Source organism: Pelobates fuscus, chromosome 8 (assembly GCF_036172605.1).
Source record: "Pelobates fuscus isolate aPelFus1 chromosome 8, aPelFus1.pri, whole genome shotgun sequence".
Taxonomy (NCBI): Eukaryota; Metazoa; Chordata; class Amphibia; order Anura; family Pelobatidae; genus Pelobates; species Pelobates fuscus.
This window is the reverse complement of record NC_086324.1, coordinates 10,556,089-10,581,076: the sequence shown is the minus strand read 5'-3', so window position 1 is coordinate 10,581,076 and position 24,988 is coordinate 10,556,089. Positions and strand designations below refer to the sequence as shown.

Sequence of the window (24,988 nt, the reverse complement as noted above, 5' to 3'; positions counted from 1 at the left end):
CATTTCCTCGTTTCTTCCACTCATACCGCTTTTTCCATCTTTGAAGGGGTTTGGCGAAACAAGGAAATAGTCCTCTACTCGTAACAGGGATTAAACTGATAAGAATAGTACTACTTAACACACCTTATAATAACGCAGAGAGAGGTGTCAGAGAAGGAAGGTGGCTTTGAGGAGGTGGAAGACCAAACACAGCAGGCGTCCCAGGGGCTTGTTGTCACCTTTCGGGGATCCTTGGTGTTGTACGTGGCTGGGTGGAGGAAGAGACCTTCAATGACATCAGTGAGAACAAGGAACGGACATGGCTAGCTTGGTATCCAACCTTGTGCAAATGGGGAGTTTGCGGTTGTGCAAATGGACTGTTTGCGGTTGTTTGCGGTGCGTTAAGTTTGGTCTGTCACTGTGAAGCGGGCATAACCCTTACACTACCTGATCGATACAAGATCATACAGTACGTCCCCCCCTCATTATTTTTATGGCCCCCACCCACCACTCACGGGTGGGTGTGGGTGGGAGGACAGTAGGTCCCCCCATTGTGATTTATGGTCCCCACCCACCGTGCAGGGGTGGGGGCCGGGGGGGGGGGGGGAGGATAGTAGGCACCCCCCCCCCCTTATCCTTATTTACTGAATATTCCCCTGTATACCAATGTTTAGCATTTAGTGAATATTCCATATTCTGCTCTGTGTCAGTGTGTATCAGGGTCTCTGAGGACAGGTGTCAATCCATATCTGCCAAGGGACCCTATGTAGAGGGAACAGTCCCTATTCTGCTCTGTGTCAGTGTGTATCAGGGATCCTTAGGATAGGTGTCAATCCATATCTGCCAAGTGACCATATGTACGGGGAACAGTCCCTATTCTGCTCTTTGTCAGTGTGTATCAGGGTCCCTGAGGACAGGTGTCAATCCATATCTGCCAAGTGACCCTATATAGGGGGAACAGTCCCTATTCTGCTCTGTGTCAGTGTGTATCTGGGTCCCTGAGGACAGGTGTCAATCCATATCTGCCAAGTGACCCTATGTAGGGGGAACAGTCCCTATTCTGCTCTGTGTCAGTGTGTATCAGGGTCTCTGAGGACAGGTGTCAATCCATATGTCAAGGTGTCAATATGTCATATGTCAGGTGTCAATCCATATCCATTGTAATTTAGTAATGTTAGGTGATTTTATGGATTAAAACTAGAATCTGCATCAACTGTGTAATTTTCCATGGGAGTTTTGCCATGGATCACCCTCCGGCATGCCACAGTCCAGGTGTTAGTCCCCTTGAAACAACTTTTCTTTTGAAATTCTTTATTTTTGGAGTGCAGGTATAACGTAGCAGGCAGTGCCACAACAGCAGCTGCGTAGCATAACATTTCTTACGATAATAGTAAAGCGGCTTATTGTAGCAGACATTAGCACAAATTTTTTTTTTTTTTTTGTTTTATATGACATCATCCACAGTAGGTTGCCCCACCGAGTTAATCAAGGACATGAGTGCTCAGGTTTGAGTGTTCGAAGCGTGACAAAATCCCTTATGTGGATGGTTGTGTGCGTCTGTGGATGAAGGTGTAACAGGAGTTGAGTTTAAGTAATAATATAGTGTGAAGGAGTAGTGGAGACTAGACCCGTGGTCCCTAAGGAACCTATGGCGACGTGCAACCGGTAAAAGGGGGTATCACGGGTCACGATCCTCTTGCGGTTCATGAGGGTATACTTGTGTGCCTATGGTGAGGCAAGAGGTTGGCACTCACTGAGGTTAAGTATTAGTGCTGCAAGTGGGCGTAAAGTGAGTGGAGGGGTTATGGAGGGAGTGTACTCACTGTGCCAGCGCATATATGTCTATGGGGACTAGGACGTGTCCCTGGGGGTATGGTATAAGCTTATGCAAAATTAAACATCAAATAATTAGAAAATTAAAAAGAACAACAAGAAGTATAGCATGATGAACTACATTATAACAGTGGCCCATAAAAAGGCATAGGCTCCGGTTGCAGTTCGTAGCTGTTCAGGGCACTGCAGTTGTGGCAGGGTCACCTCGCAGGGCGGCGGGAACAAATGGGCGGATCCTCTCAGGGTCCCAGGTTCTCTGCTGTGTTTCCGGAGCGGACATCAGTGCTACCTCTTGGGTGGTTGGTAGCCCAAGTTTCCGTAGAGCATTGGGTATTTCCTCAGCCTCCATAACTTTCAATGTCCCGGATTCTTGGGTGATTATGAGGCTCCTCGGTGTGCCCCATTTGTAAGGCACCTGGAACTTTGCGAGTGTTGCCGTCAGGGGTTTCAAGGATCTCCTCCAGTCTAAGGTTGCTCTCGAGAGGTCAGGAAAAAAAGTTAGTTGGTGCTCCTCGAAGGAGTAGGGCGATTTATTTCTCGTGGCCGCCATAAACGCCTGCTTGTCAGGGCCATTTCTGAAGCGGATTATAACATCCCTTTGCCCACCTGGGGTACCTGCGGGTGGCGCTGGGAGTCTGTAGCTGCCATCTAGCTGCATTATTTTAGCTTGTTTGGCTGAAAATAAGTGGGTCAGAAGCCTCCGGATTAAGTGAGGTAGTTCCGCTGCAGTGACTGTGTCCGATAGGCCACGGATCTTCACATTTTTCCACCGCCTCCTGTCTTCTGCTGCGGCCATGCGGTGTTGTATTTTAGCTTGTTCGCCCTTCAGGGCAGTGAGTTCTCGCTCTAGTGCTGTGAGTCTCGTTTCGTGGCCCGTTGCAATGACCTCCGTGTCATGGAGGCGGGCAGAGACCCCTCTGATTTCGTCCTGGAATGTGGAGATATCTGTGGCAATGTTACGCCGCAGTTCGTCCAGGAGGGCCTTTAGGGCGTTTTCTGTCACCAGTGCCCCATGTTGGAGATCGGCCCTTTTGTCGGTTCTGCTATTGTGCGCCGGTGCTTCCAGGTCTCTCAGGTCAGTGATGGATGAGCACGACGGCCTGTCCGTGAGAGGCGCCATGTCAGGCCTCATGGATCCCTGGGGCCTCCACAGGAGATCGACGATATCTGCGGTCGGCAGGGGCTTGTCCGTCCGGTATTTCTTGGACTTGCGTCCCATCGTGGGTGCAAGCTGTAGCCCGGTTTTGGTCAGGTTTTTTGGGGTGAAAATAATGGTCTATTTAGACTGCTTGTGGTGTCGGAGCTCCCGCAGGACACGTCCGTTCGCTTAGGCAGCTGGCTCCGCCCCCCGTCTAACCCTCTTGAAACAACTTTTCCATCACTATTGTGGCCAGAAAAAGTCCCTGTGGGTTTTAAAATTCGCCTGCCCATTGAAGTCTATGGCGGTTCGCCTGGTTCGCCAGTTCGCGAACTTTGCGGAAGTTCGCGTTCGCCGTTCTCCGAACCGCAAATTTTATGTTTGCGACATCACTAACCAGGATATATCGTAGTGTGATATAGTCATGGACACACTTCCCACACCAAATTAGAATGCACTCACCGAGGAAGAATATATCAGCATAAAGGTTATCCCTCCAATGCTTTGGGGGGCAAATCTACCTTCTGCTCCTTCACTCCATCTTGGATGGGTATTGCCAAAAAGTTTTCATTTCTTTAGTCAAGGACTCCAGGAAGGTTGTAAGAAAAAAAGGCTTTATTAAAAAATAGCTTATTGATATTCCCTTTGAGTGCATTCTAATTTGGCATGGGAAGTGTGTTCTTGATATATCACACTTAATGCTAAATCTTGTTATTTTCACAGTTAAGTATGCATTAACCTCTCTGTCTGTGCATCTTTCTTTCAGAAAGGCATTGACTTCTATGACTGTGCCTCCTTCCAGACAGGAATCAACTCCTCTGACTGTGCCTCCTTCTTCCAGAAAGGTATCAACCCTACTGACTGTGCCTCCTTCTGCCAGACAGGTATCGACCCCTCTGACTTTGCCTCCTTCTTCCAGACAGGTATCAACCCCTCTGCCTATGCCTCCTTCTCCTTTGCAGGTATCGACCCTCTGCCTGTGCCTCCTTCTTCCAGACATGTGTAGACCCCTCTGTCTCCTTCTACCAGGCAGGTATTAACCCCTTCATCTCATTCTTCCAGGCAGGTATCAGTCACTCTATCTGTGCTACATTCAACTACTGCCTTTACAAAGACACTTGCACCTCTCTTGCCTTGCTCTGGGACCAAAGAATTTTGCAGCCAGGAAACAGGTCTGAAAATCTGCTACTGTATACCCTGAACCAGGGGCGGACTGACCACTCGGGCATATCGGTCATGGACCGAGGGCCCGAGGCAGCCAGGGGCCCGGCAGCACAGCCATGCTCCAGCTGGAGAGATCAGAGATCTCTCCAACTGGAACGGCAAAAAAATAAAAAAAGTATTTTCCTTTATTAGGTTGCTGGGGCCCCTGATGCAGCGCAGGGCCCCAGCAACCTACCGCTCTGTAAATCACCCCCCTCTCACCCTCACCCGAGACCTGGCAGCTTCACCTCCTCTCTGCCAGGTCTCCTCCTTCCTGTCCCATGCGGCTCTGTGTGATGGGAGAGGCGGAGCCAGGAAGTGACATCACTTCCTGTACTCTCCTCTCACACAGAGATCACAGCCACCAGGGGAGGGAGCAGCAGCCTGGGAGAGAAGAGGGAGGAGAGAGACAGGTAGGCACTAATCACCCCCCCCCCCTGTCACTAGTCACCCCCACTCTGTCACTAGTCACCCCCCTGTCACTGTCACCCTCCCTCTGTCACTAGTCACCCCCCTCTTTCACTGGTCACGCCCCCTCTGTCATTGGTCACCCCCCCTGTCACGGTCACCCCTCCCTCTGTCACTAGTCACCCCTCCCTCTGTCACTAGTCACCCCCCCTTTCACTGTCACCCCCCTCTGTCACTGTCACCCCCGCTCTGTCACTGTCACCCCCCTGTCACTGTCACCCCTCCCTCTGTCACTAGTCACCCCCCTCTGTCACTGTCACCCCCCTGTCACTGTCACCCCCCTCTGTCACTAGTCACCCCTCCCTCTGTCACTGGTCACACCCCTGTCACTGGTTACCCCCCCTCTGTCACTGTCACCCCTCCCTGTGTCACTGTCACCCCCCCCTCTGTCACTGTCACCCCCCCTCTGTCACTGTCACCCCACCTCTGTCACTGTCACCCCCCTCTGTCACTGTCACCCCCCTCTGTCACTGTCACCCCCCTCTGTCACTGTCACCCCCCCTCTGTCACTGTCAACCCGCTCTGTCACTGTCACCCCTCCCCCTGTCACTGTCACCCCTCCCCTGTCACTGTCACCCCTCCCTCTGTCACTAGTCACCCCCTCTGTCACTAGTCACCCCCCTCTGTCACTAGTCACCCCCCTCTGTCACTAGTCACCCCCTCTCTCTGTCACTGTGTCACCCTCTCCCTCACTGCCACAAGTCACCACTCCCTCCGTCACTGTGTCACTAATCACTCACTCCCTCCGTCACTGTGTCACTAATCACTCCCTCCCTGTGTCACTGTGTCACCCCCACCCTCCCTCTGTCACTAGTCACCCCACCCTCTGTCACCCCTTCCCTCCCTCTGTCATTGTGTCACCCCCTCCCTCTGTCATTAGTCACCCCTCCCTCTGTCACTAGTCACCCCCTCTCTCTGTCATTAGTCACCCCTTCCCTCCCTCACTCTGTCCTTAGTCACCCCCTCCCTCCGTCACTAGTCACCCCATCCCTCCCTCTGTCACTAGTCACCCCATCCCTCCCTCTGTCACTAGTCACCCCTCCCTCTGTCACTGTGTCACCCTCTCCCTCCCTCTGTCACTAGTCACCCCTCCCTCTGTCACTGTGTCACCCCCTCCCTCACTCTGTCACTAGTCACCCCCTCCCTTACTCTGTCACTAGTCACCCCCTCCCTCACTCTGTCACTAGTCACCCCCTCACTCTAGTGACAGTGAGGGAGGGGGAGGGTGTGACTAGTGATAGAGGGAGGAGATGACTAGTGACAGAGTGAGGGAGGCATAGGGTGACTAGTGACAGAGGGAGGGAGGGGGTGACTAGTGATAGAGGGAGGAGATGACTAGTGACAGAGTGAGGGAGGCATAGGGTGACTAGTGACAGAGGGAGGGAGGGGGTGACTAGTGACAGAGGGAGGGAGGGGGTGACTAGTGACAGAGGGAGGGAGGGGGTGACTAGTGACAGAGTGAGGGAGGGGTGACTAGTGAGGGAGGGAGGGGGTGACTAGGGACAGAGGGAGGGTGTGACTAGTGACAGTCACCCTCTCCCTCCCTCTGTCACTAGTCAACCCTTCCCTCCATTACTCTGTCACTAGTCACCCCCTCACTCACTCTGTCACTGTCACTAGTCACCCCTTCCCTTCCTTACTCTGTCACTAGTCACCCCCTCCCTCACTCTGTCAGTAGTCACCCCCTCACTCTAGTGACAGAGTGAGTGAGGGGATGACTGGTGACAGAGTGAGGGAGGGAGGTGGTGACTAGTGACAGAGTAAGGGGGACAGTCACCCCCTCCCTCACTCTGTCACTAGTCACCCCCTCCCTCCCTGACTCTGCCTCCAGGTACCCCCTCACTCTGCCACCTGTCACCCTCTCCCTCACACACTCTGTCACCTGTCACATATGCATTCACACTGACACTACATCCAGACATGCACAAGTGCATTCACACAGACTCAAATACAAACATGCATTAATACACAGGTCTTCACAATATACACATCCAAATGAATGCTGTATTATATGAGAGTTGTATTTAAAGGGACACTATAGTCACCCAGACCACTTCAGCTCAATGAAGTGGTCTGGGTGCCAGGTCCCTCAGGTTTTAACCCTTCAGATGTAAACATAGCAGTTTCAGAGAAACTGCTATGTTTACTTAGCAGGGTTAATCAAACCTCTAGTGGGTGTCATCCTGACGTGCAGAACGTCTATAGGAAAGCATTGAGAAATGCTTTCCTATGGACTGTTTGAAAGCGCACTTGCCGCGCATGCGCATTTCGCTCCACTCATGAGCTGACGACGGCGGGGGAGGAGAGGTCACCAGCGCCGAGGGGGCCCGGTGCTGGATAAAGGTAAGCTGCTGAAGGGGTTTTAACCCCTTCAGCGCAACGGGAGGGGGACCCTGAGGGTGGGAGCACCCTTAGGGCACTATAGTGTCAGGAAAACAAAGCGGTTTTCCTGACACTATAGTGATCCTTTAACATTTATTTAATGCACATATATTTGTGCATTCAAAGGGCCTGGGATCTAATTTTGCCCGGGGGCCCCAAAGGCTCTCAGTCCGCCCCTGCCCTGAACAAACCACACAGGATACAAGGTTCCCAAAAGAACTAGCACACAGAACATTTGACTAATCACATAACTATAATACACACCATGCTCCTATAATGGGCACAGGATGACTTAGACATAAGAGACATCTGGGGACCCACAATAGGTGTCAGATATACAAAAAATCCACAGTTCCATAACGTCCAACAGCATACACAGTCACACAGCCCAGCCCATGGTGAAACATTTCTGGGAGCCAAAAGTTACTAAAACTGCTGCCAGAAGGAAGGGCAAAGTTCACATGATGGGGAGAAGGATGTTTTTTAATTTTTTGATTCAATTGTTGCACAGTTGCGCACCTGTTATTGTTTTTCACTGAGATCGATTTTTACATATTTATGGTTGCTGTACTTTTATCAGAATTGAACTTTGTGTTATAATATTTTTTTTTTTTTAAATTTAAACTCTTTTGGGTGATAGGAAATGTTTTACTTATCAGGGGTCAGTGGTGATTCTCTTCTGAAATGACATTTTTTTTAATACTGTTTTTTGGGGGAGGCATGAAGTGACCTAGAGAATTCCCCTCTCTCCCCACTCCTCACTGCAAGGAAATGTTAATTATCATATGTAATGTGCCTATATCAGATATTTACACCTAAATGTATCTGCATTGGGCTTGTATATGTTTCTAGTTGTTTTGTCTGTAATAGTGAAAAAAAGAAAGACAAAAAAAAACAAAGAAATGAAACTATATCTTTTTTCACTTGTACACAAGAGAGCACTTATTTTAAGTGTTTTGCACTTGTTTTTAATATCAGCACCAGTTTTGTCTTCTATTTCACATTTATATCACTCTAACTCTATATTACTCACATGCATGGCACAGTTCAATGCATTAACGTTTTGCTCTGACAGTAAAATTGGTTGTTACTGAGAAGGGAGCTGTATATAGGGAACAGGGCAAGTCTTGAAATTCTGACGGAAGGCAGCCAATATATAGATAGCATTGCTTCTGTGTAATTATAAATCTGAAGCATTTTCACGGGCTCAAGAATTCACGAACATTCAAGGTTATTGTATTCTCTCGCTAAACCACCTGGGAACTCAAAATGCATAAGCTGAAAGTCAGAATAATAGGAAAGTATTCAGATGCATTTGATGGGGATGGGATTTTGTGATATACCTGTATATATGCATAATGCAATCTCTGTTAATGATGAATTAACATAAATTGTATAGAATCCTTCCTAAAATTCTAATTCCCTGTATAAGAATAAACAATGCAGAGGTCCTACTGAGGAATATGACGCTCTTTTCTTTATTTCCTGAAATACACTTTATAACAAAAAACTCTTCACTATTCCGTTGTTAAGTGTTGCCCATCTCTATGAAATGCTGATATTAATACTGTCTTCACGAGAACGCAGCCATCATACAGACTTGCTTCCTTTACCTATAAAGAAAACACAAAATGTATCTTATTAACATTTTATGAATTAGGAATATCTGTTCTTAAAGGATCTAAACATTAAAATATAGAGGTATGTGCTGATTGAACCCATTTACCTACGTCTTCTGTTAAAGTGACACTGTCAAAATGAGAGTCTGCACAACCAAATAGCTAATTGATAGTTAGAGAAGGGTTGTACTTATTTTTTTTATTTATTATTACTATATATTTTTTTATATATAAATCTTAGTAAGATCAGTTTTATTTTAAATTACCACATGCTAGGCACACCTTGCATGGCATGTCACTGAGGTAACCCCTGCAGGGTTGTACACTAGACTGTGAGATTTGGGAGATGGAGCCAAACTGGGGTAGATATGGTAATCGCTGAATATCCCAAACTCTGAGACAACGGAACGGAGAGGACGGTAAATTAGTTTTCTGTCAATAAACATAGAAACATATATTAGGTGAAACACAGCCTCATGTTCATCACATCACCTACTCCTGTTTCATCTGTTGATCCAATTGAAGGATCAACCAATACCTATTAGATTTCCTTTTTCGGGCACATCAACTAGAAAGCAATCCATATCATGCATGCGCAAGTTTGTGAAAAACAATTAAGCCAAGACAAGAGATTTAAGGCACACTAACAGACACTTGTTAATTGAATCATGTAGTTTCCTACTGTTATAATCACAGGGGGTGCAGAGAGAAGTTTGGAATAGTTTGTAAAAAAAACATTTTTATTCAGGAATATTTTCTCTATTTAAAGCCAACATAAAGTCTTGCACATACTAATGAGAATTAGTCCTAGCAACGTCTCAAATGCAATAACTCTTTACAGATGTGTCAATGGAGTTTTTGCATTTAAAAGCTAAAATGTGTACAATAGTCTGACTCTTTGCTATTTGAAGTAGACTTCTCTAAACAATGCTTTCTAGACAAAAACTGTATAATCAGCACATTAATGCATCTTCCCGTGACATTTATTATCTGACTTTATAAATCGATCTTAAATGAGACTTGAATAAAACAGAAATGATCCCATCGGGCGTTTAATAAAAAATTAACACTGGATTATCAGTACTTGAAAAGACTACTGTCCTCATTTTGGTCTTTTAAGACATAGTTGAACACATTTTATTACATAACATTACTAGAATGTTGTGTTTCACATGTTATACCGTGGTAAAGATGTCAGATACAAAAGGTACAGGATATCAATTAAGATCAATTCTTGCAATCATTGTCATCATGAGCAAAACTCCTGCTATGTTTGCTACCTTCTTTATCTTTGCAAGTCAGAGAAATCGAGTGAATTCATAACTGATGTATGGAGACAGCTAGATAGATAGATAGAACATACCTATTTTTTACAATTATCATATTATATATTGCACTGCAGCCCTTAGTCGATATTGACAGGTATTTGGGCTCAAATATGGTAATTATCCTTGTATAGAATAATCTATTTCTTTTTCCTGTAAAATGAAATCCCAGTCCTTTCAAGCCAAACGTCTTCCCTAATTTGGTTGCCTCAGTAGTATACTGAAACTGAAGTGAGCATTGAAGAAGTGACCTGCACATTTTTTTTTAGTTTAAAGTTGCATGTTCCGTAGCTAAGTGCATCCCCTGAGGTGATAATTTCTATGTTATTACCCACTTATTATCCTCAGGGAGGTATCATAATTTCAAAGTGGACATAACACCCACACAGCTTTTAGCATTATATGGTTATATCAAAACTGCTTAGTGCTTGTGCTTTTTGTTTTTAATAGTTGTTTTGCAGATATTTGTTGCGATATTGTGTGTGTTTCTGGCAATATTTTTTACAGTCTTTTACAGAACTTTGCTCGATCTACAACCAAAATTTACCAGAGAAAAAAATAAAGGTGAATAAAAAAAAAAAAAGGGGGGGGGGAAATAGGAACAAAAACATGGATTCATTTAAAAGCAAACCTGCTAAATGATAGGCCTGCTTTAGGGATTCTCTGCCTTCCTATAAACATACAGTAAATAATATGGTTACTGTGATAAAATCAGGAATCTGTCCAATACTGATCATTTGTTTAAACTCTAGAGTTCGGTTTATGGTTCTCTAATGCCTCGTTTCCACTGAGCGGATCGGTTCAGGTCGGTTCGGTACGGTACGCTATTTTGAGTGTTTCCATTATGAAAGTGGCCCATACAACCGAACCAAACCGCACCATTCATGGTCCCCCTTTAGATGTAGGGCCATAGGAAATGGTACGGTACGGTTAGGGCGGAGCTACTGGCGTCACACAATACATTCCACTGATTGGCGGATAGAAAAACGTCAATGCTCACGTCAAAGGCAAGCGCGAAATAAACACCACGTCGCCGTTTAGTCCAGATAATAGGATAAGGATGCCTGCAAACAACAGCAAGCTCTGGTCGGCTCAGGAACTATCCACTTTCCTAACTATAATTGGCGATAGCGTTATTCAGAGTGAGCTTGATGGATCAGTGAGAAATGAAAAGGTGTATAAAGATATTTCTCAGCGGATGGCTGCTGAGGGATTTGAACGGACATCGGGTCAGTGTAGGGCAAAGCTTAAAAAGCTGAAAGGCCAATATAAAAAAATTAAGGATGCCAACAGCCGTAGTGGAAACAGTCGAAGTAGTTGGAAGTGGTACGACGCCATGGACGCCATTTACGGTCATAGGCCGGCAAACCAAGGCAGGGAGGGCGGTCTGGACTCTGCATCTACACTTCTCGAATCCATGATAGAACCCATTGGTAAGATTTATTTTTTTCTTAATTTGCATTGGCTTTCGCTCTGCTAACCATTTATAGATTCACTGAACAAAACCATTAACTATTTGCACCAAAAAACACATTTTATTTGTACAGTGTACTGAACTATTGATCTGTGCATTTTCAGATACAGTTGAAGGACTCTCCAATGATACCTCAAGCTTTTCATATGTTTCTGACGATGGTCCATCAACGTCGTTCAGCAGCACCAGTACGATTACGTCAACACCGACCCAACCACAGACCCAACCGCAGAGTATGCCCAATGCACCCCGGCACACTGGTAAGACATGCTGTTCAGAGTGAACATTGTAATTGTGCATTTTCCTAACTTTTAATTTACAGCAAACTGTGAACTCACTCAAAATGCTTCTATATGTAGTTTGTTTGCATAATTAAATCCATAATCATAATTGTACATTGTCTGTATATACTGCTATTTAAATTCCATTGTATTTTGAGCTTATCTTAAGTATATTGTGTTTAGGGTGTTTATTGTACTTTGTGCTTATACTGTTCTTATGTGTTACATATTTTCCTTATTTACATTATGTTAAATGATAAATATCCACCTGTTTTTTGTACCAATTGCTAAAAAAAAAAAAAGCACTATTATGGTCTTTTGTTTATTCCAGGTGATAGGAGACGGTTTCAGCTGGATTTGCACACAGTCATGGAGGATATGCGGGCAGCAGAGGAAAGGCAGCAGGAAAGGATGGAGAACCTTTCTGAGCGGCGCTTTCAGGCACTGCGTCAAGATGCCCAGGAAGCGAGGCGCCAGGAGGCAGAAATCGCCCGGCAGCAGATGGAGCAGTTGGCTAACTTCAACCAGGCCTTCCTTGGTGTCCTTGGGCAGCTTGTTCAAGTGCTGGGAGGCAGTCGTGATCCCAGGTCACCGCCCAGGCAGTAGTTCGTTTCCACTAGCACATGACCTGTACACTTCTTTATTTTATTTTTTTGATAATTACATTTATTTTTGCTTTTTGTAAATAATGTTTATTTGTTAATATATTTTTTTACTCTGTACTTGTGAGTATATTTTGAAAGATCATTTTTTTATTAGAATAAAAAACAGGAGAGACTTTTTGTGTGTGTCTGATTAAATTTAAAACTTTATTAAAAATTTCTAAAATGTAATAAAACTGTAATAAAACGTTAATAAAACCAGGGTAAGAAATTAAAGGTTGAGGTGCCGCATGAGAGCCTGACGTATTTCACTGCACTCTTCTTCGCTATCCAGTGTAATTACCCGTCCTGGCTCTTCTGCAGACGTATTCCAATCCTGGTGGAAGTCTTCTCCATGTCTTTCACAAAGATTGTGAAGAGCACAGCAAGTAAGCACCATGGATTTGACAAGTGCAATGTCACTGTCATTCCTCTTCATAAGACAACGCCACCTACCCTTAAGTCTTCCGAATGCATTTTCAACTACTACACGAGCCCTGGATGTTTTCTTGTTGTAGGTTTGTTGTTCTAGTGTCAGGCGGCCATTGTCAGGAAATGGTTTCAGGAGCCAATTTTGTAAAGGGTAGGCAGAGTCCCCGAGCACATAATAGCCAACATTCACCCCCCCAATGTTCTTAGTGCAAACAGGATACAGGCCTCCCTGGCCAACCCAATCCCAAAATGTGGACAGTCGTAGAACCCGAGCATCGTGCAAGCTCCCAGGCTTTCCTACGTTCACACTCCAGAATAGTCCTTTTCCATCCACTACTCCTTGGAGGATGATGGAATGCCACCCTTTTCTGTTGAAGTAGTCAGTGTGGTATTCTTGTGGTGCTATTATTGGTATGTGTGACCCATCAATAGCACCAACACACTGTGGAAGGCCCCACCTGTTCTCAAAGTAGTCAGCCATGTCTTTAAGCTTTTGCCAGTCCGGAAAATGAATAATTTCAGGAGCTAGCAATGTGCATACAGCTTTACAAAAGTCCTGCACACACCGGCACACTGATGATTTACTGACACCAAAAAGATGACCTATACTTCTGTATTCACTGTTGGTAGCCAGCTTCCACAGTGCAATGGCAACTCTTTTCCTCACAGGCACACAAGCTCTGAAGTTGGTGGTTTGCTTCTCCATCGCTGGACCTAGCTTTGCACAAAGGTATAAAAATGTTTCCTCCGACATTCTGAAATTGTGCACCCACTGTGTGTGTGTGAATCCAGGGACGGTCACATCCCACCACTCATTGGCGCGGCGGAGAGCCCAAATGACTGGTCGGCGGCGCTGTTTTGACAAAAGGAGAAGCGTCTAAAAAAATAAACAAACAAAAAAGGACAGATGTTACTATATCACTATTAATAGCATCATGTATAAAAGCGATCAACAAAAATAACATAAGGAGTATTTATGTATAAGGTGTAATTCTTGATTTTTACAAATGTGTGCAACATGATGTTGTTAAATACATAATGTATTTCCTTCCCATCTTGTATTCGATTTTTAACATATTCAGTATTATTTTTAATTTTTAATACGTGTAGAACTACATGACAAATGGCATAAAGTTGCTTACCCTATAGCGCTGCCGTCTTTGTCTTTGCCGCACAAAGGTGTACTTCTCCTCCCGGCTCAAGACCCAAGCCATAAGTTTTCTTCTCTTTTCTGCTGTGTTTCTCTTCGCCGCTCGCAACCTTCTCTCATAAAGTGCGGCATGTACTTTGATTTCAAAGAACCAAAAGCCAAATAGAGCAAAGACGAGCTGCTGGATGACCTCCATTATTGTTATTTGTAGCGTCACGTATGTTGTCGACCAAGTGTGTCGTCACACGCATTTGGCGTAAACCACGCAAGCCTCCAGGCGTTCCAACTTGCAGTGGAAACGCTCGCTGGAATAGGCCGGACCATTCAAAACCTTCCAAAATGTACCGACCCGAACCGATCCGCTCAGTGGAAACGAGGCATAAGTGATGTCTGGATACTGTCAAATAAAAGCCCTCATAGTTTCACTCACATTCTTAAGTATAGGAAATATCTTACTAAAATTTTACTTAAATTGAACTAAATATCCTTGTGAACAATGGACAGGTTTATATAATAATGTATAATAATAATGATAGTATATTTCATTCTTTTTATAAGATTTGATAATATTTTGCACAGCTAAATTGACATTCTCTAAAATCTCATATAACCCAGGGTTAAAGGAACATTATAGGGTTAGGAACACAAACATGTATTCCTGGCCATATATTGTTAAAATCACCATCTAGCCCCCCTTCCCCCCTGCACCCCATATTCCCCTTACCCCCAAAATATAGTAAAATCTTACCTTTATTCCAATCTGCTGTTGCTGACTCTGCCCCTGATCTTGGTTGACATCATCAGAGGTGGTAGCCTGATCCAATCACAATGCTTCCCCATAGGATTGGCTGAGACTGACAAAGAGGCAGATCAGGGGCAGAGCCAGCACAAGCCAACCACAGCCCTGGACAATCAGCATCTCCTCATAGAGATGAATTGAATCAATGCATCTCTATAAGGAAAGTTCAGTGTCTGCATGCAGAGGGTGGAGACACTGAATGTTAGTCACACTGTGCAGCACTGCCCCAGGAAGCACCTCTAGTAGCCATCTGAGGAGTGGCCAGTGGAGATATTCCTAGGCTGTAATGAAAACCCCGGCTTTTTCTCTGAAAATACAGTGTTTACTGCAAAAAGCCTGAAGTTGTTTTGGTGACTAAAATATAGATAAAGACACAGCCTACATAATACTAGTAAAGAGAGACCACAAAACGATGCAGATTAAAGTAACGACATGGAAAGCTAAAAGCTCAAATGCACTCACAAGAGTGGAGTAAAAGTAGGCAGAACATCCAAACCAGGAACAACATGGAAAGCTAAAAACGCATATGCACTCACAAGAGTGGAGTAAAAATAGGCAGAATATCCAAACCAGGATCAAACTTCCTCTCTTCTCTTTTCCCAAATTCTTGTACTTATTTAGGGAAAAAAAAGAAACAGAAACATAGTGCAAAACTGTATAACACAAATGGACACTGTATTTAGGTTGTACTCACAAGAGAGTAAGAAGTTAAAATCCCATCAAAATCGCAAAATTGCTTCCAGGTCCCAGGGAGAGTTCACTGGCAACCACCAGGAACTAGAAGTGTGTGAGTAAGAATGAAAGAATAAAAATAAATAACAAACAAAGTTGTCCAGTCCCCCTACGCGTCTTGTATTTACTTTCGACTTTGTCAGGGGCATCCAGGTTGTGCGATACAGTTCTGCCTTGTCCTGCGTTTAAAAGTCCCTCCTTCTCCTCCTGAAATGCCTTCAAGCCAATTGGGAAAGAGCACGTGATGTGTTTCACCTGGTCCACATGATTATCCGTCTGCGTGTCAAGCCTCGTTCCCATACTACTTATCACGTCATCACGGTCCGGTCGTGGAACGCTCCTGCTTTCCAGCTCTTAAAGTTCCATATCAAGTTCATTATTCCTTCTTTATGCAGTCCCATAATCCTCAGAAGTCCATAATATAAAATGTAAATAGAAACATAGAAACATAGAAACATATGTAGACATAAGGAATATATAATTAATATATGATAAAAAAAACAAAAAAGATTCAACTAAAACATACACAGTAAAAAGTGAAAGCGGACTTAATAATAAAGTCTGAATCTGGAATAATTAGGCTAATTAAATGGAAATCAGCAAAAGGGATATTAATTGAATATAAGACAATATAAAACAAAATTATTAAAAAACACTTTAAGAAATTTCAAAAAAAATATAAATAAACAGGAACCCCTTAAAAAAATCTACAAGCTTAAAGTGAGACAGAGATTTGTTCCTTATAGGAAACAAACCATGTCGAAGTCCACGTTTCATCCTTCTGGTTGCATGGTTTCTCTATCTATACTGCCTCCCTTGGTAAACTCATTAGCTCCTTTGGCTTCCAATATCATTTATATGCAGATGACACGCAAATCTACCTGTCATCCCCTGATCTCTCTCTGCCCACCTTGACTCATGTTTCTGACTGCCTCTCTGCTATTTCCAACTGGATGGCTGCTCACTTCCTTAAACTCAACCTGTCCAAAACAGAACTTCTAGTTTTTCCTCCCTCAAGTGCTGCTACTCCTGTGTCTGTCTCCATCCAAGTCAACGGCGCTACTATCACCTCTACCTCGCAGGCTCGCTGCCTAGGGGTTCTTTTTGATTCTGACCTCTCTTTTACTCCCCATGTCCAATCGATAGTCAAATCCTGTCGCTTGCAACTCAAGAACATAGCGCGCATCCACCCATATTTAACGCCGGACGCGGCTAAGATACTGGTTCATGCTGTTGTTCTCTCTCGCCTCGACTACTGCAATCCCCTTCTCACCGGTCTTACATGTTCCCAGCTTGCACCGCTGCAATCTATAATGAATGCGGCTGCGAGGCTTATTTTCCTGTCCGGTCGCACCTCCGACGCCTACACCTCTGTCAGTCCCTGCATTGGCTTCCAGTTAGATATAGGGCCCAATTCAAAATTCTGGCGCTTGCTTACAAATCCCTACATAATGCTGCTCCAACATACCTATTCTCCCTCATACACAAGTATGTCCCATCGAGACCCCTGGGCTCAGCCCAAGACTTACACCTATCCTCTGCCTGGATTCACACCTCTGAGGCTCGCCTTCAAGACTTCTCCAGGGCTGCACCTATGCTGTGAACTCCCTTCCCTCCTCAATCAGACTTTCACCCAGCCTCCACTCCTTCAAAAAATCTTTGAAAACTCACTTCTTCATTAAAGCGTATCAATTACACTGTCAGCAGGTTTCTCATCCCCCACCCCATGACTCCTTTCCTGCAACTGTCAAAAATGACCTACCAAGAACTCAATAAACCCTTCTCTAACAAACTATTTAATTCCCCTACTTTAACCCTTTGTGTCACTATACCCCACTCCCTCTAGCATGTAAGCTCATCGAGCAGGGCCCTCAACCCCCTCTGTTCCTGTACGTCCAGTGGTCTGATCTCAATTATGTGTCTGTTAGTCCACCCATTGTACAGTGCTATGGAATTTGTTGGCGCTATATAAATAATAAAATAATAATAATAATAATAAGGTGTATATCCAAAAGCCCTCTCTCCGTCTCATTTTAAGAACCAAATTCCCCCCTCTTTGGTCAAGTAAAACCCTTTCTATGCCCCCGCAAGAGAAATTACCAGAATGAAAACTTTGACATTTATTACAGTATACTGGTACTAATTGTGTAACTAATTTATTTTTAATGTTATTCTGATGCTCTAACAATCTTTTTTCCAATACGTTGTGCGCCACATCCACAGGTTAGTAAACACACCACATGGGTGGTGATACATGGTAAATGGTCCTTGATCTTGAAGGACTCACCAGTGATATTACTCTTAAAGCTATCAGTTTTATGTGAGGAGTATTGGCAGCTCTTACAAGACCTGCACGTATAGAAACCTCCATTGGAAAATTCTATAATGTCCCTTTAATGTTGGGATATTTCTAATAGATGTTACTACATACATCTTCCACTAAATAATAGGATTTATTATGCTTTCAGTTATAAATGAATAGTTAAGGCAATCAGGGTTACGTAACTATAAACGTTAGTAGCAAAAATATCTAAATAGTTTTAGATTAAATTTAGAATGTATTAATTATTATTAAGTTTTTAATGTTTGTGCAATAATAATCATGCTATTAAACTATTGTATTACCTTGAATTATCTCACTCCAAAATACACACTATTGTATGTGCATTTTATTCACCATGTTTCTTAGTATTTTTATTTTTTATTTTTGACTGTAAAGGCACAAATATGGAAAACAAGAACCATTGGCTATTAATATTATTATAACTTTTTTCATGCACAATTTATTATTAAAATTTGATTTTACAGTTGAAGTTTGCCAGTATTAACAGTAAAAAATGTTCTATAGCAACTTAATAATGTATTGGTCTTGTTTTGTTTTTTTACTTTACCAAGTTTCCTTTTGCATTAATTGGAGAATGTAGAAAGTATATTCATAGCTTGGATGTTATTGATGTAGTAATAAAAATCCCAACAACTTCACAATATATAGAAGAGGTACTCCAAGCTACTCAAGGGCTACACCTCACTCTTATAATTGTGAAGTCTTTGAGTCTAACCTAGGCAAGCAATGATTCCAGTACTGAGCGAGCCCACCCAAAAACAAACCAGCCCCAGCATGTCAACCTATCATATGCATTCAACATATTAAAGGACCACTCTAGGCATATGTAATGGTCTGGGTGCCAGGTCCACCTAGGATTAACCCTTTATTCTATAAACATAGCAGTTTCAGAGAAACTGCTATGTTTACAAATGGGTTAATCCAGCTTCTAGTGGCTGTCTCATTGACAGCCGCTAGAGGCGCTTCCGCGCTTCTCACTGTGATTTTCACAGTGAGAAGACGCCAGCGTCCATAGGAAAGCATTGAGATGACGGGGAAAGGAGGAGGAGAGTCTCCAGCACTGAGGGAGCCCGGCGCTGGAGAAAGGTAAGTGTTTAACCCCTTCCTCTCCATCCAGCCCGGCGGAAGTGGGACCCTGCGGGTGGGGGCACCCTCAGGGCACTATAGTGCCAGGAAAACAAGTGTGTTTTCCTGGCACTATAGTGGTCCTTTAAGGATAATGAGGCAGAAAATCAAAATGATCAAAAACAGTTTGACACAAAGTGGACTTATGGCATCCAAAGGGTCTCTGTGCCATAACCTCTACAGTGAACATTCACAAACCGTACAGAAAGCAAATTAGCAACAGTTTCTGTTTATCGCTATGCAGGATTATACAAATGTTCACAGTAACAGAACTTAACAGTTTTATATTTGAAACAAAGAGCATTTAAAATTTGCATTCTTGGTAGAGAAAGTAAACAAAAAGTAAACAAAGAACATTTAAAAAAAAATTGAATTTTTTCCTAATATTCAGCAATTATGGTTAATTACCTCTCAGAGAGAATACGGTTTAATCGTTCATTGTAGGTCAGGAGAATTGCGAGATTAATCAGCAGGAACATTGAAGCCATGCTTACTTGGTTTGTAATTTAATTTGTAACTATAAGCCTAATCAGTAAAAAGCATAAATTAAATTGGATTTAATGTGATCATGACAGTGAGAAAACATATACTTAAGACATATTTTTGGGAGGGTTACAAGTTCAAAAAGTTGAAAAAATGTAAGTAGGTTTTGCATAATATATGGAATAAATTATCCCTCACTGTGTATAATAAAGGTATTTCCATGTGCTGTTAAGAAGTTCAATGACCTTATAAATGCATTAAAAACTAATATTCTTTATTTTGCATTTATGCCATGTTTTAATGGTATAGTTGATATTAAATTAAAGGGACACTATAGTCACCAGAACAACTACAGCTTATTGAATTTGTTCTGGTGAGTAGAATCATTACCTTCAGGCTTTTTGCTGTAAACACTGTCTTTTCAGAGAAAATGCAGTGTTTACATTACAGCCTAGTGATAACTTCACTGGCCACTCCTCAGATGGCTGTTAGAGATCCTTCCTGGGTCATGGCTGCCTAAAATGCATCCAAACATTCAGTATCTCCTCCCATGCGGACACTGGACTTAGAGATGAATTGATTCAATTCATCTCTATGAGGAGATGCTGATTGGCCAGGGCTGTGTTTGAATTGTGCTGGCTCTGCCCCTGATCTGCCTCTTTGTCAGTGTCAGCCAATCCTATGGGGAAGCATTGTGATTGGATCAGGCTACCACTTCTGCTGATGTCAGCAGACAGTGGGCAAGACTAAAGGAAACAGTTACGAAGCATGCTGCTGCAGACTTGAATACAAGTAAGATTTTACTATTTTAGGGAAACATGAGGGGACCAGGGTGGCTAGATGGTGGTTTTATCCCTATAGGGCCAGGAATACATGTTTGTGATCCTGACCCTATAGTGCTCCTTTAATATTACATGTATTTCTTTTTTCTCAATGTCTCGTTTTTATTGATTTTTTTGGACAAGATATTACACATTGCACAAATCACATAGATCACACATCTGTGAAAGCACACATTTATGGTACAATTTCATGTATATGCTGCATTTGGGGGCTTTGAAAGGATGACTGGGGATATATGAAGGAGGTAAATGAATGGCACTTGCGGAGTGAATGGCACTTTCTGAGGGGTAAGCACTGCTGGTGCTAACTGTAGTTGTCGCCAAAAGTTCAGTAGCTTCGGGCAGTCCCAAAAAATGTGTTTTATAGAGCCTGTATGTAGGCCACATCTCCAACACAGTGGAGACACGTTGTTACAAATCGCTATTTGTAACTGGCCCTTTAAATGAAAAATTGCCCTGCTTCCCTGGATTGTGGAGAAGCCTATTTGCCCGCCTCCTTCCTTATGACTATGGCCCTGTGTGAGCGGTGATACCCCAGATAGCTATGCCATGGAGCCTATTCATATAATGAAAGACTATGGGAAAGACTTTAGCTCCATGGCAATTGAACTGTGTGAATAGGATCTGCGCGCTATTCGGTAGTTTTGTGCGCTCAGATCCCAGCTATCTGTGGATATGTGAAATGTCTGTGTGTTATGTGTAAAAGGTGACTTTCTGTATTTTAAAGTGTTTTATGTGTTTTTGCAACCATGTGGTTAATGGAGTCTGCCTCTAACCCTGGATAATTGGATTACTTCTCCCATTGTCTCCAGGATAGAGGGCCCTGTAAAACCTGCTTGAACCAGTGCCATGCGGCCAGCCAGGCCCCAAAGGATACTTTTGATAACTTTTGAACCCCTGGTCTGATTCGTGCCATTTTTTAATATGTTGTTCCCCCGAATGGATTGATTGTTAATATGTATTATGAAGATTGGATGGATGGTTTTGAAGTTACAGGGTATGGGTAGCATAATTATATCATAGACATAGGGGAGGATTTTGTGTGTAATTACTGGGAGTGGTTTTAATGATGTACGTGTATGATTGGTTGTTTTGTCCCGCCCTGTGGGTGGTCCTGTATTTACAAAATGGTAATAAAAACCAGGCTGGGTGTTCCAGCACCTCAGACCTATTCTGACCCTCTAACTTGCAGCCTTGACTCATGTTTGTAGGGGACAGCTATAATCACTACAGGGATTGCTATGCTCTTCATACTCCCTTAGCTACTGAGCTCTTGTAAGAGCTCTTGTTCCTGATCCTGCTTCGCTCGACAGAAGGAAGAGGTTCGCCTATTGGATCCTGGAGCCTGGTCGTAGGTCCAGGGCGCAGAGCAGACGGCGAGATACCAGCCCAGCAGCGGTGGTTCGTGGAGTCTGCAGTGCTTATGGTGGCTGCGGTGCTGATGGTCCTTTGGTGAGCGCTAGGAGCATCCTTTTCTACGGTCCAACTTCCAGCCAGCCTGGAGGCAACCGTAACACACGTTTTGATACATTTTTGACAACCAGGCCGGGACCAGGTGCCACCTCATTAGTATCTTACAGTATGCCTCCCAATGGGAGATGCTGCTGAAGGATGCTTTTGTTGTCTGTATCGCTTGCAGACAAATCGGGTATGGGAGGGTTATGCCCAGATCTTTTTCCCACATCTCTATGTGGTTGTGTTTGGGTAATGGACCTGCATCATTGATCATGGTGTAGCACAGGGATAATGTTTTCCTTTGTATGCAGTTGCATATACAGTGTTGGCCGAAGGTTGTGAGCTGCGGTACTTCGCAAGGTCATATTTTGTACATTTGTACAATGCGTTTTATTCTGATGTAAGTGAATATGTCCCTAGTAGGTAGACTGAACTTGTTTTGTAAGTCTGGGAAGGACTTAAGACCTTGTAGGGAATATAGATCATGCATTTACAGTATCCCTTTCTGAATCCAGGGACTACTTGGAAAACATCGAGAGAATGTAGCACAGGGATAATGTTTTCCTTTGTATGCAGTTGCATATACAGTGTTGGCCGAAGGTTGTGAGCTGCGGTACTTCGCAAGGCCATATTTTGTACATTTGTACAATGCGTTTTATTCTGATGTAAGTGAATATGTCCCTAGTAGGTAGACTGAACTTGTTTTGTAAGTCTGGGAAGGACTTAAGACCTTGTAGGGAATATAGATCATGCATTTACAGTATCCCTTTCTGAATCCAGGGACTACTTGGAAAACATTGAGATAATTTTTGTGGGGGTGAAGAATAAGATATTGTCTTTCCCTATTAGGCAACGTGCCCAGGTGCTTCAACTGGGTACCAAAAACCTAGTACTGTAGAGGGCAGTGGAGTGTGTATTCCCCCTCTGTGAGAATGTCCACAGTATGTGTTCTAATGTGGTTGGGTATAAACATGAATCCTCCAAGGGGAGCTAGATCGGAGGGTTAGCACCTGAAATGACCTCCAACCCATGCGCCAGCACTGAAGCTTTATAATATGCTCTGCTATTCGGAATGCCCAAGCCATCTTTGGATGGTGATAGCCATGTTAAGCATATAGCTATTCTTGGTGCTCTTATTTTCCAAATGTAGGAGTTAAATAGTGCCTGAAATTCGGTAATGACAAGGGTATTGTCTGGAATAAATATAGAACGTGGGGCAGTGTCATCATCTTGAGTGTGTGGATTCTACCCAACCATGATATATCTAATAGTGATGTCCCGAACGGTTCGCTGGCGAATAGTTCCCGGGGAACATAGCGTGTTCGCGTTCACCACGGATGGCGAACATATGCGATGTTCAGTCCACCCCCTATTTTTAATTTATTTTTTGTGGTCTTTCAGCCAAATTTACTAATACTAAGTAAAAATTACTTAGTATTAGTAAATTGTGCCCCTACTCGCAATACCGCGAGTAGGGGCATGTCTATTAAACTGTGAGCTGTGGCTGCTCACTGTTAAAAAAAAAAAAAAGGTCCCCCCTCCCTGAGCGGGTGGGGGCCCTAAAGTAAAAAAAGGGGGGAGGACCTATTGTCCTCCCCCGGCCCCCACCCCTGAGCGGTGGGTGGGGGTTCTAAATACCAATGGGGGACCTATTGTCCTCCCCCCGGCCCCCACCCCTGAGCGGCGGGTGGGGGCCCTAAATACCAATGGGGGACCTATTGTCCTCCCCCCGGCCCCCCACCCCTGAGCGGCGGTTGGGGGCCCTAAATACCAATAGGGGGGACCTATTGTCCTCCCCCTGGCCCCCACCCCTGAGCGGCGGTTGGGGGCCCTAAATACCAATAGGGCGGACCTATTGTCCTCCCCCTGGCCCCCACCCCTGAGCAGCGGGTGGGGGCCCTAAATACCAATAGGGGGTACCTATTGTCCTCCCCCCTGGCCCCCACCCCTGAGCGGCGGGTGGGGGCCCTAAATACCAATGGGGGACCTATTGTCCTCCCCCCGGCCCCCACCCCTGAGCGGCGGGTGGGGTCCTTAAATACCAATAGGGGGGACCTATTGTCCTCCCCCCGGCCCCCACCCCTGAGCGGTGGGTGGGGGCCCTAAATACGAATGGGGGACCTATTGTCCTCCCCCCGGCCCCCACCCCTGAGCGGCGGGTGGGGGCCTTAAATACCAATGGGGGACCTATTGTCCTCCCCCCGGCCCTCACCCCTGAGCGGCGGGTGGGGTCCTTAAATACCAATAGGGGGACCTATTGTCCTCCCCCCGGCCCCCACCCCTGAGCGGCAGGTGGGGGCCCTAAAAAAAATTTCCCCCCCAGGTGACTAGGGGTCCCCAAAACCCTAGTCACCCTCTCCCCCCCCAAAAAAAAAATGATCCTCCTACCTACCCCCATCACCCTAAAAATAATGAGGGGGGGACATGTAACTAAGAACCTGTAAAAAAAAACAAAAAACTTACCATTCGATTTTTTCTTTCTTCTAAAATCTTCTTTTTTCAGCCCCAAAAAAAGGCCAAATAAATTCTCCAGCCCACAGTGGCGAAGTTGGTTTCGCCACATCCATAATAACCGATGCAATAAAAAAAATGAGCGCAAAAAAATAATCCATCTTCACCCGGCGAGGGCTCCACGCAGACTGAGCTCTGCAGGGCAGGTGAAGGCTTATAAAGCCTTGCCCCTCCCTGCAATTAGGCTCAGAGCACTCTGATTGGTGGGTTTAAGCCATCCAATCAGAATGCTCTGACAGGTAAATGAAGAGACTGACAGGTAAGTCTCTACATTTACCTGTCACAGCACTCTGATTGGTTGGTTTGAAATCCACCAATCAGAGTGCTCTGTGTCATTTTACACAGCGTGGGAAAGTTCTGTGGAATTTTCCCACTCTGTATAATTTGACTCATAACACTCTGATTGGTGGATTAAGTAACCAATCAGAGAGTTATGAGTCAAATTACACAGCGTGGGGTGGGGGCCGGGGGGGAGGACAATAGGTCCCATCATTGGTATTTAGGGCCCCCACCCGCCGCTCAGGGGTGGGGGCCGGGGGGGAGGACAATATGTCCCCTCCTATTGGTATTTAGGGCCCCCACCCGCCGCTCAGGGGTGGGGGCCGGGGGAGGACAATAGGTCCCCCCCTATTGGTATTTAGGGCCCCCACCCACCGCTCAGGGGTGGGGGCCAGGGGGGAGGACATTAGGTCCCCCCCCTTATTCTTGTTTAGGGCCCCCACCCACTGCTCAGGTGGGTGGGGGCCCAACACTATTGTGGCCAGAAAGAGTC

General features: G+C 44.6%; 1 protein-coding gene across 1 annotated transcript; it reads right to left on the bottom strand.

Moving 5' to 3' along the window:
• Positions 1-12,575: 12,575 nt before the first annotated feature.
• LOC134570780 (uncharacterized) lies at positions 12,576-13,529 on the bottom strand. Its single transcript, XM_063428750.1, has one exon. It carries the CDS (start codon positions 13,527-13,529, stop codon positions 12,576-12,578), a length of 954 nt encoding a protein of 317 aa, XP_063284820.1.
• Between the last annotated feature and the right edge of the window lie 11,459 nt (positions 13,530-24,988).